At 41.6% G+C, this 12,159-nt stretch overlaps 1 protein-coding gene across 1 annotated transcript in view; it reads right to left on the reverse strand.

Annotated features, from left to right (window-relative positions):
* The window catches only part of LOC129865721 (phospholipid-transporting ATPase ABCA1-like), a 295,904-nt gene that overhangs the window by 134,541 nt on the left and 149,204 nt on the right, over positions 1–12,159 (reverse strand). Inside the window, exons 24-25 of the mRNA XM_055938689.1 lie at positions 7,141–7,343; positions 906–954 (exon numbers count right to left, since the gene is read on the reverse strand). Coding sequence (XP_055794664.1) covers positions 906–954; positions 7,141–7,343 — 252 coding nt within the window. The remainder of the gene's footprint in view (positions 1–905; positions 955–7,140; positions 7,344–12,159) is intronic.

Here is a 12,159-nt window from a genome sequence, read left to right on the forward strand (position 1 = left end):
TACACCAGCTCTGTCAGGAGGAATGGGCCAACATTCACCCAACTTATTGTGGGAAGCGTGTGGAAGTCAACCCGAAACATTTGACCCAAGTTAAACAATTTAAAGGCAATGCTACCAAATACTAATTGAGTCTATGTAAACTTCTGACCGACTGGGAATGTGATGAAAGAAATAAAAGCTGAAATAAATCATTCTCTCTACAATTATTCTCACATTTCACATTCTTCAAATAAAGTGGTGATCCTAACTGACCTAAGACAGGGAATTTTTTATTTTTAGGATTAAATGTTAGGAATTTTGAGAAACTGAGTTTAAATTTATTTGTGGCCACACCAGATACTGACTATTACTTTTGATTGTGACCCCCCCCTTTGTTCAGGGACACTTTATTCCATTTATGTTAGTCACCTGTCTGTGGAACTTGTTCTGGTTATGTCTCAGTTGAATCTTGTTATGTTCATACAAATATTTACACATGTTAAGTTTGCTGAAAACAAACGCAGTTGACAGTGAGGGGACGTTTTATTTTTTGCTGAGTTTATTTATATTTACATATTCTCATTCACCCCGTTAGATTTGTGTGTATTAGGTAGTTGTTGGGGAAATGTTAGATTAATTGTTAGATATTACTGCACTGTTGGAACTAGAAGCACAAGCATTTCGCTACACTTTATTAACATAACATTAACATCTTCTAACCATGTGTATGTGACCAATACAATTTGATTTGATCTGATTTGAAGACTCTCAATGGTGTGTGTGTGTGTGTATACTGTATATGTGCACACACACACGGTAGTGTTTGTGTCTATACTGCATATCATCAGTCCACAATTAAACTATTCTACTACAATTAAATTGTAACCCCCCCAAATTCCACTCAAACGGCAAAACTTGCAATTTACCTGGAAATTCCACATCCACACCTGTGTCCTCCGCCACTTTGAGGAAAATCTGTGAGATGGAACGCAGAATAATTAGCATAATATGAAATTGCTTAGCATCATCATCTCCAGTGAAATGACTTGACCTCTAGGTGTGTTATTAGACAAATGATCGACAGCACTCCCTGTAATGACAAAAACAAGGGCTCTATATTCATTATAATGACAAATTGGTAGGTTAGCGTTTTTCATCATTAATCTTGTTCTGGAGGCAGCTCCGCAGAGTGGTCACTAGCTGGCACAGCCACAATGTCATAAAATCAGATTTGAAACTTAACCATTAACTTAACCTCACTGCTAACCCTTATGCCTAACCCTAACCTGAAAATTAAGACGAAAAAGCAAATTATTGTTTGAATGATTTTTTACAATTCAGGCTATTTTGACTTTGCAGCTGGCCTATCTAGTGTAAATCACTAATTTCAACCAGCGGATTTCATGATCCGCTGGTTGACTCATGACCCGCAGTCCCCGCGGTTATATCCGGGAGGTGTATGGGTTTAGGGTCATTCAATTTTGATTGAATAAAAAGAGAAACAATAGCTTAACAAAATATCTATAAATGTATAATTCTTGTGCAATTAATATAGGCTACATTGCGGTTTTTCTTTCATTATTTTAGGCTATCTGGTATTAGTGCATAAACTTTAGGGCTTAACTGTTTGCGCCAAATAATACTTTTGGGGACTGGCAGAAAAAGTTTACGTCAATCCACGGAGCCAAGTTTAAGTCAATAACACAAAAGCTGCAAAAGGAGAGTTTAAAATAAAGAGAAGGGAGGGCTAGAAAAGTAATGTTTGGAAAAGATTTGTTGAAGTGGTAAAAGAGGATGAGAGCAGTGTTATGTGTGATGATTGTGAGGCGCTATACAGAGTCGACAGTCACGAGATGGGGACTTCAAAAAGGCCTATGGCATGTCAGGGGAGCTGCAGTTTACTGTTCAGATGGGTTAACTGGAAACTGAATTCGGGACACTGACGGTAGGTCTATATCCTCTCACATAGTGTCACGCCCTGGCCTTAGTTATCTTTGTTTTCTTTATTATTTTAGTTAGGTCAGGGTGTGACATGGGGGATGTATGTGTTTTGTATTGTCTAGGGTTTTTTGTATGTTTATGGGTGCTGTGGCTTAGTTGGTTAGAGTGTCTAGTCTAGGTGTATGTATGTCTATGGTTGCCTAGATTGGTTCTCAATTAGAGACAGCTGTCTATCGTTGTCTCTGATTGGGAACCATATTTAGGCAGCCATATTCATTAGGTAGTTTGTGGGTCATTGTCTATGTCTATGTGTAGTGTTTAGTGTCAGCACTATTTGTTCTATAGCTTCACATTCGTCGTTTTATTGTTTTGTATAATTTGTATAGTATTCTTCATTTTTTGTCTTCAATAAAAGAATATTTATATTGTTATCACGCTGTGCCTTGGTCCTCCTCTCTTCCACCATACGACGATCGTGACACATAGCCTTAATAATAACTCCTGCAGAATTAAGCATTTCTTGTAGTAAAATTATACGCCAAACATAGTCAATATTTGGAGAGAAAAGAATTCTGCATCTTGAGAGAATGCAATGCTCAGTTAGATACCATCTGTAGAGGTGCTGTCTTCATCATCAAAAGGATTATAAAAGCGGATAGTTTTTCAACCACATAAAATCTGCATCAAAGTAGACAAGTTGACTAACAAACAGCCTATCAAAATGACTGAAATTATAAGCAGAAGCATATCTAAATCAGGCAATAACAAAATAATCCTGCAACCCTGTCAAATAAATAATTCCGCTGTCTTTGACTGTAGCCTACAACATATTTTATATAGTTAGGGTCGGGTGGCGGCCACAGATTTTCACTTTATCACATATAATCGGCGGTTGCGGATGGGTTATTAGCAATTGCGGGCATGTGCGGGTGAATAAACAGCTGACCCGCGCAGTGGTGTAAAGTACTTAAGTAAAAATACTTTAACATACTACTTAAGTATTTTTGGGGGGTATATGTACTTTACTATTTACATTTTTTGCCAACTTTTACTTTCACTTCACTACATTCCTAAAGGAAATAATGTACTTTTTACTCCAATAATGTACTTTTTACTGACACCAAAAAGTAGTCGTTACATTTTGACGGGAAAATGGTCCAATTCACACACTCAAGAGAACATCCCTGGTCATCCCTATGCCTCTGATCTGGCGGACTCACTAAACACATGTGCTTTGTTTATAAATTAATGTCTGAGTGTTGTAGAGTGCCCCTGGCTATCTGTAAATAAATAAAAAACAGGAAATTGTGCAGTCTGGTTTGCATAATGTAAGGAATTTAAAATTATTAATACTTTTACTGTTAATACTTAAATATATTTGAGCAATTCCATTTACTTTTGATACTTAAGTATATTTAAAACCAAATAAGGTATTTATTATTTATTTGACTCAAATATGACAAATGATTACTTTTTCCACCACTGGACCCGCACACTAGTAACACACACACACACACACACACACACACACACACACACACACACACACACACACACACACACACACACACACACACACACACACACACACACACACACACACACACACACACACACACACACAAGAAATACCACCAACTGACATCTGATCTCCCTTCTCTAAGTAGATATATGCAGTAGATTCAAACAGAGTAACCTTGTGTCTGAATGTGATACGTTGAAAAGGAATTATTCACAATGCCCGCAGGGCATCTTCATCTGACAAACATTTCTGAGACATATTAGTTGTGTTTGACAACAGTAACTTAGTGGTATGTGCCTGCCTACAGACATAATCCAACACTACCCTTGACATACTAAGCATTAGTTCAGGAGAGAGCAGTGTGTGTGTGTGTTTCAAGTTTTTAAAGTTTTAAAGTACAGTCGTGGCCAAAAGTTTTGAGAATGACACAAATATTAGTTTTCTGCTTCAGTGTCTTTAGATATTTTTGTCAGATGTTACTATGGAATACTGAAGTATAATTACAAGCATTTCATTAGTGTCAAAGGCTTTTATTGACAATTACATGAAGTTGATGCAAAGAGTCAATATTTGCAGTGTTGACCCTTCTTTTTCAAGACCTCTGCAATCCGCCCTGGCATGCTGTCAATTAACTTCTGGGCCACATCCTGACTGATGGCAGCCCATTCTTGCATAATCAATGCTTGGAGTTTGTCAGAATATGTGGGTTTTTGTTTGTCCACCCACCTTTTGAGGGTTGACCACAAGTTCTCAATGGGATTAAGGTCGGGGGAGTTTCCTGGCCATGGACCCAAAATATTGATGTTTTGTTCCCCGAGCCACTCAGTTATCACTTTTGCCTTATGGCAAGGTGCTCCATCATGCTGGAAAAGGCATTGTTCATCACCAAACTGTTCCTGGATGGTTGGGAGAATTTGCTCTCGGAGGATGTGTTGGTACCATTCTTTATTCATGGCTGTGTTTTAGGCAAAATTGTGAGTGAGCCCACTCCCTTGGATGAGAAGCAACCCCACACATGAATGGTCTCAGGATGCTTTACTGTTGGCATGACACAGGATTGATGGTAGCGCTCACCTTGTCTTCTCCAGACAATCTTTTTTCTGGATGTCCCAAACAATCGGAAAGGGGGTTCATCAGAGAAAATGACTTTACCCCAGTCCTAAGCAGTCCAATTCCTGTACCTTTTGCACAATATCAATCTGTCGCTGATGTTTTTCCTGGCGAGAAGTGGCTTCTTTGCTCCCCTTCTTGACACCAGGCCATCCTCCAAAAGTCTTCGCCTCACTGTTCGTGCAGATGCACTCACACCTGCCTGCTGACATTCCTGAGCAAGCTCTGTACTGATGGTGCCCCGATCCCGCAGCTGAATATTTGATTTCACCTTTATTTAACCAGGTAGGCTAGTTGAGAACAAGTTCTCATTTACAACTGTGACCTGGCCAAGATAAAGCACAGCAGTTCGACACATACAACAACACAGAGTTTCACATGGAAAAAACAAACATACAGTCAATAATACAGTATAAAAAAGAAAAGTCTATATACAGTGAGTGCAAATGACGTAAGATAAGGGAGGTAAGGCAATAAATAGGCTATGGTGGCGAAGTAATTACAATATAGCAATTAAACACTGGAATGGTAGATGTGCAGAAGATGAATGTGCAAGTAGAGATAATGGGGTGAAAAGGAGTAAGATAAATAAATAAATACAGTATGGGGATGAGGTAGTTGGCTGTTAACAGGTGGGCTATGTACAGGTGCAGTGATCTGTGATCTGCTCTGACAGCTGGTGCTTAAAGCTAGTGAAGGAGATAAGAGCTTCAGGGATTTTTGCAGTTCGTTCCAGTCATTGGCAGCAGAGAACTGGAAGGAAAGGCGGCCAAATGAGGAGTAGGCTTTGGGGGTGACCAGTGAGATATCCCTGCTGGAGCGCGTGCTACGGGTGGGTGCTGCTATGGTGACCAGTGAGCTGAGATAAGGGGGGACTTTACCTAGCAGGGTCTTGTAGATGAGCTGGAGCCAGTGGGTTTGGCGACGAGTATGAAGCGATGGCCAGCCAACGAGAACGTACAGGTCGCAGTGGTGGGTAATATATGGGGCTTTGGTGACAAAACGGATGGCACTGTGATAGACTGCATCCAATTTGTTAAGTAGAGTGTTGGAGACTATTTTATAAATTACATCGCAGAAGTCGAGGATCCGTAGGATGGTCAGTCTAACGAGGGTATGTTTGGCAGCATGAGTGAAGGATTCTTTGTTGCGAAATAGGAACCCGATTCTAGATTTAACTTTGGATTGGAGATGCTTAATGTGAGTCTGAAAGGAGTTTACAGTCTAGTCAGACACCTAGGTATTTGTAGTTGTCCACATATTCTAAGTCAGAACCGTCCAGAGTAGTGATGCTGGACGGGCGGGCAGGTGCGGGCAGTGATCAGTTGAAGAGCATGCATTTAGTTTTTGTTGCATTTAAGAGCAGTTGGAGGCCACAGAAGGAGAGTTGAATGGCATTGAAGCTCGTCTGGAGGTTAGTTTACACAGTGTCCAAAGAAGGGCCAGATACAGAATGGTGTTGTCTGCGTAGAGGTGGATCAGAGAATCACCAGCAGCAAGAGCGACATCATTGATGCATACAGAGAAGAGAGTCGGCCCGAGAATTGAACCCTGTGGCACCCCCATAGAGACTGCCAGAGGTCCGGACAACAGGCCCTCCGATTTGACACACTGAACTCTATCAGAGAAGGAGTTGGTGAACCAGGCGAGGCAATCGTTTGAAAAACCAAGGCTGTTGAGTCTGCCAATAAGAATGTGGTGATTGATAGTCGAAAGCCTTGGCCAGGTCGATGAATACGGCTGCACGGTAATGTCTCTTATCGGTGGCAGTTATGATATCGTTTAGGACCTTGATCGTTGCTGAGTTGTGCACCCATGACCAGCTCTGAAACCAGATTGCATAACAGAGAAGGTACAACTTTAGGAGACGATCTTGGCGCCTGCTGGACTTCCTTGGGTGCCCTAAAGCCTTCTTCACAACAATTGAACCACTCTTCTTGATGTTCTTGATGATCCGATTAATGGTTGGCTTAGGTGCAATCTTACTGGCAGCAATATCCTTGCCTGTGAAGCCCTTTTTGTGCAATGCAATGATGACGGCACGTGTTTCCTTCCAGGTAACCATGGTTGACAGAGGAAGAACAATGATTCCAAGCACCACCCTCCTTTTGAAGCTTTCAGTCTGCTATTCGAACTCAATCAGCATGACAGAGTGATCTCCAGCCTTGTCCTCGTCAAGACTCACACCTGTGTTAATGAGAGAATCACTGACATGAAGTCAGCTGTTCCTTTTGTGGCAGGGCTGAAATGCAGTGGAAATGTTTTTTGGGGATTCAGTTCACTTGCATGGCAAAGAGGGACTTTGCAATTAATTGCAATTCATCTGATCACTCTTCATAACATTCTGGAGTATATGCAAATCACCATCATACAAACTGAGGCAGCAGACTTTGTGAAAATGAATATTTGTGTCATTCTCAAAACTTTGGCCACGACTGTACAGTGAAATGCCGTTTTTGCAAGCTCTAAACCCAACAATGCAGTGTGTATACGTGTGTGTGTATGCGCTTGCATGTGAAGCTTGTGTGCGAGTCTGTGCATGTGATGCCTGCGTACATGCGTGTGTGTGTGTTTCGTCCGCCTCATACCTCCTCTAGTGTGGTATCCGAGATGCCGTAGTTGGTGAAGCCAATGTCGGCCATCTCCAGGTCCAGCTCTTTGAAAAGGAGGGCGAAGGTGCCATCCTTGGCCCCGCTGTAGGGCAGGATGTAGGTGATCTCCTGGCCGATGCTCTCCAGGAACACTGCCTCGGGAACATGCCGACGCACCAGCTTACTGACAGCTGTAAGCTCTACATGGTGAAGAGAAACAGGAAGGATGATTACAGAAACAACAATATCTTATTGTTATGTCATATTGTTGTACTTCATGTATGGTAACTGCCAAAATTAAAGAAACACTTGATTAAATGAGGGATACAAAGTATATTGAAAGCCGATGCTTCTACACAGATGTGGTTCCTGAGTTAGTTAAGCAGTTAACATCCCATCATGCTTAGGGTCATGTAAAAAAAATGCCCAGTTGCCCATTATTTTGGCTACCATGGCTAGAAGAAGAGATCTCAGTGAAGTATGGTGTCACATCCCTCCAGTAGAGTTCCAGACACTTGTAGAATCTATGCTATGGTGCATTGTAGCTGTTCTGCAGCTCGTGGTGGCCCGAAGCCCTATTAAGATACATTATGTTGGCGTTTCCTTTATTTTGGCAGTTACCTGTATTTCAATTGACATATTTAAAAGTGAATACACTGAATTTAGAATCATTGAGGACAACAACAAATAATTATACCACTTATTTACTTTTTCAAAAGTGGTGAATCTGTTTGTCATCAAGGGTCATTAATCAGAGTTAAGGGACACTAGGTTTTTTGAGTTTTGCATAAACCGGCAAAACATAGCTATGGAAGAATTGTGTGAAGATTCGAGATAAAGAGAGACCGAAATTGTCGTATCTTGTTAGTCCCTCATCATAAGCGCTTTGAGGTTGTAATGAAAAACACTATAAAAGTGTAATTTATTATTATCATCATCACGATATCGAAAGAGCAAATCTCAAATGATCATAAGTACATAAGGAACAAGGTTTCTTATGTACTTATGAAAACATCACCAACTCCAATTGATTTTTATATATATATATTTTTTGCCAGGTAAGTTGACTGAGAACACATTCTCATTTACAGCAACGGCCAGGGGAATAGTTACAGGGGATGAATGAGCCAATTGGAGGCTGTGGATGATTAGGTGATTATAATTATTGTGTTATTGACAGTACGTTTGTTAATCCCATGTGTAACTCTGTGTTGTTGTTTTTGTCGCACTGCTTTGCTTTATCTTGGCTAGGTCGCAGTTGTAAATGAGATCTTGTTCTCAACTGGCCTACCTGGTTAAATAAGGTGAAATAAAAAAGAATAGAAAGGTGGCCATGACGGTATAAGGGCCAGATTGGGAATTTAGCCAGGACACCAGGGTTAAAACTCCTACTCTTACAATAAGTGTCATGGGATCTTTAGTGACCACAGAGAGTCATGACACCCGTTTAACATCACATCCGAAAGACGGCACCCTGCAATGTCCCCCATCGCATATATAACTACAGCTTCTTAACCAAGTGAGACCTTGGCTTTATGAGGAGGTCAGAAATCGGATCGTTATCACACATTTGGCTTAACTACTTGTGTGTAGTTTAGTTGTAATAAAAAGGGGTTGTCATTGTTTGAATTATGATATAAACTCAGCAAATAAATAAACCTCTCACTGTCAACCACGTTGTTAAGAGCCTCAGGAATCAGGAATCAGGAGTAGAAGAACAAGGAAGTCCCAGTGGCACAATCGTTTATTTAGGACGTCCCAACACAGCAACAACATGGGGGAGAATACGCCCAAACGAGGTCGCCACCCACAGGGAAATAAACGTCACACACGGAGGAGAAACCTCTACTCCTAAACACATACCAAACGGTACAAACTGTCGTGAAAAGAAAACCCTGTGGTGCAGACACGCACTCCTAACAAAGATACCACAGCAAACAATCCGGCACAAAGACTAGCAGGCAGCGGAGGTAAATAAACCCCCTGAAATCAACTAATAGGACACAGGTGTAAACAATACAGACAGACACAAACGAAAAGGAAAAATGGATCGGTGGCAGCTAGTAGGCCGCCGATGACGACCAACGAGCACCGCCCAATCAGGGAGAGGAGCCACCTTCGGTGGAAGTCGTGACACATGTTTATTTTCAGCAAATTTAACATGTGTAAATATTTGTATGACCATAACAAGAATCAACAACTGAAACATAAACTGAACAAGTTCCACAGACGTGAATAACAGAAATTGAATAATGTGTCCCTGAACAAAGGGGGGGTCAAAATCAAAAGTAACAGTATCTGGTGTGGCCAAAAGCTGCATTAAGTACTGCAGTGCATCTCCTCCTCATGGACTGCACCAGATTTGTCAGTTCTTGCTTTGAGATGTTACCCCACTCTTCCACCAAGGCACGTGCAAGTTCACGGACATATCTGGGGGGGATGGCCCTCCCGCGCCGATCCAACAGGTCCAAGACGTGCTCAATGGGATTGAGATCCAGGCTCTTCGCTGGCCATGGCAGAACACTGACATTCCTCTCTTGCAGAAAATCAAGCACAGAACGAGCAGTATGGCTGGTGGCATTGTCATGCTGGAGGGTCATGTCAGGATGAGCCTGCAGGAAGAGTACCACATGAGGAAGGAGGATGTCTTCCCTGTAACGCACAGCGTTGAGATTGCCTGCAATGACAACAAGCTCAGTCTGATGATGCTGTGAGACACCGCCCCAGACCTTGACGGACCACCTCCAAATCGATCCCGCTTCAGAGTACAGGCCTCAGTGGAACGCTCATTCCTTCGACAATAAACGGAAATCTGACCATCACCCCTGGTGAGACAAAACTGCGACTCGTCAGTGAAGAGCACTTTTTGCCAGTCCTGTCTGGTCCAGTGAAGGTGGGTTTGTGCTCCTAGGTGACATTGTTGCCGGTGATGTCTGGTGAAAACCTGCCTTACAACATTCTTACAAGCCCTCAGTCCAGCCTCTCTCAGCCTATTGCGGAAAGTCTGAGCACTAATGCTGGGATTGTGCGTTCCTGGTGTAACTCGGGCAGTTGTTGTTGCCATCCTGTACCTATTCTGCAGGTGTGATGTTCGGATGTACCGAGCCTGTGCAGGTGTTGTTATACGTGGTCTGCCACTGCGAGGACGATCAGCTGTCCGTCCTGTCTCCCTGTAGTGCGGTCTTAGGCGTCACACAGTAAGGACATTGCAATTTATTGCCCTGGCCACATCTGCAGTCCTCCTGCCTCCTTGCAGCATGCCTGAGGCACGTTCACGCAGATGAGCGAGGACCCTGGGCATCTTTCTTGTGGTGTTTTTCAGAGTCAGTAGAAAGGCCTCTTTAGTGTCCTAAGTTTTCATAACTGACCTTAATTGCCTACCGTCTGTAAGCTGTTAGTGTCTTAACAACCGTTCCACAGGTGCATGTTCATTAATTGTTTATGGTTCATTGAACAACCATGGGAGACAGTGTTTAACCTGTCTGGGACTAGAGTGCCGCTAGCGGCACCCCCCCCCTACCCCCACTGAAAAGGCAGAGCCGCGATATTCAAAAAAAAAATATTTTTTTAAATATTTAACTTTCACACATTAAAGTCCAATACAGCTAATGAAAGACACAGATCTTGTGAATCCAGCCAACATGTCCGATTTTTAAAATGTTTTACAGGGAAGACACAATATGTAAAGATGTAAATCTATTAGCTAAAAACACATTAGCATAATCCACCATTTTTCTTTGTCCACCAACAACAGTAGCTATCACTAATTCGGCTAAACTAAGATATTTATAGCCCCTAACCAAGAAAAAAACTCATCAGATGACAGTCTGATAACATATTTATGGTATGGGATAGGTTTTGTTAGAAAAATGTGCATATTTCAGGTAGATGGCATAGGTTACAATTGCACCCACCGTCACAAATGGACTAGAATAACTACATAGAGCAACGTGTTTACCTACTTACTAATCATCAAACATTTCGTAAAAATACACAGCATACACTAATCGAAAGACACAGATCCTGTGAATACAGACAATATTTCAGATTTTCTAAGTGTCTTACAGCGAAAACACAATAAATCGTTATATTAGCATAGCACATGTGCAAACATTACCCCAGCATTGATTCTAGCCAAAGAGAGCCATAACGTAAACATCGCCAAAATATATTATTTTTTTCACTAACCTTCTCAGAATTCTTCAGATGACACCCCTGTAACATCACATTACAACATACATATACAGTTTGTTCGAAAATGTGCATATTTAGCCACCAAAATCATGGTTACACAATGACAAAAGTAGCCCAGCCGGTGAGAAAATGTCCGTGCGCCATATTAGACAGTGATCTACTCGTATACATAAATACTCATAAACGTGACAAAAAAATATAGGGTGGACAGCGATTGATAGACAATTTAATTCTTAATACAATCGCGGAATTACATTTTTTAAATTATCCTTACTTTTCAATACAGTTTGCGCCAAGCGAAGCTACGTCAAAAAACATGGCGTCCTAAGCCACCAACATTCTTCGACAGAAACACGATTTATCATAAGAAATGCCAACTGCGTTCGGGATGAACTGGAAGCGTGCCCAGCGATTCACAGCGTTTCAGAAATAAATGTCCCAAAATCGCACTAAATGGATATAAATTGCTATAAAACGCTTTAAATTAACTACCTTATGATGTTTTTAACTCCTATAACGAGTAAAAACATGACCAGAGAAATATAACAGGCTAAACTAACGCTTGGAAAAATAGCAGGTCGATGTCCTCCACGCGCATGACGCAGCTGGAAAGGAACTCCTACCTACAGGGTTTTTTAATTTATAGTGCCTGTGAACGCGCAATCGACCCCATTCAAATCGTCATCACGTAAAGGCATCCAGGGGAAGACGTAAGCAGTGTCCGTATACTCATAGGAATAACAGTGGGCTTAAAACTGACTCCAGAACAGTGGCCAAAATTTCTGAAATCTGACTCCATGTCAGGGAAATTGCTGTAGAATG

The sequence above is a fragment of the Salvelinus fontinalis genome, chromosome 11 (assembly GCF_029448725.1).
Source record: "Salvelinus fontinalis isolate EN_2023a chromosome 11, ASM2944872v1, whole genome shotgun sequence".
Lineage (NCBI taxonomy): Eukaryota > Metazoa > Chordata > Actinopteri > Salmoniformes > Salmonidae > Salvelinus > Salvelinus fontinalis.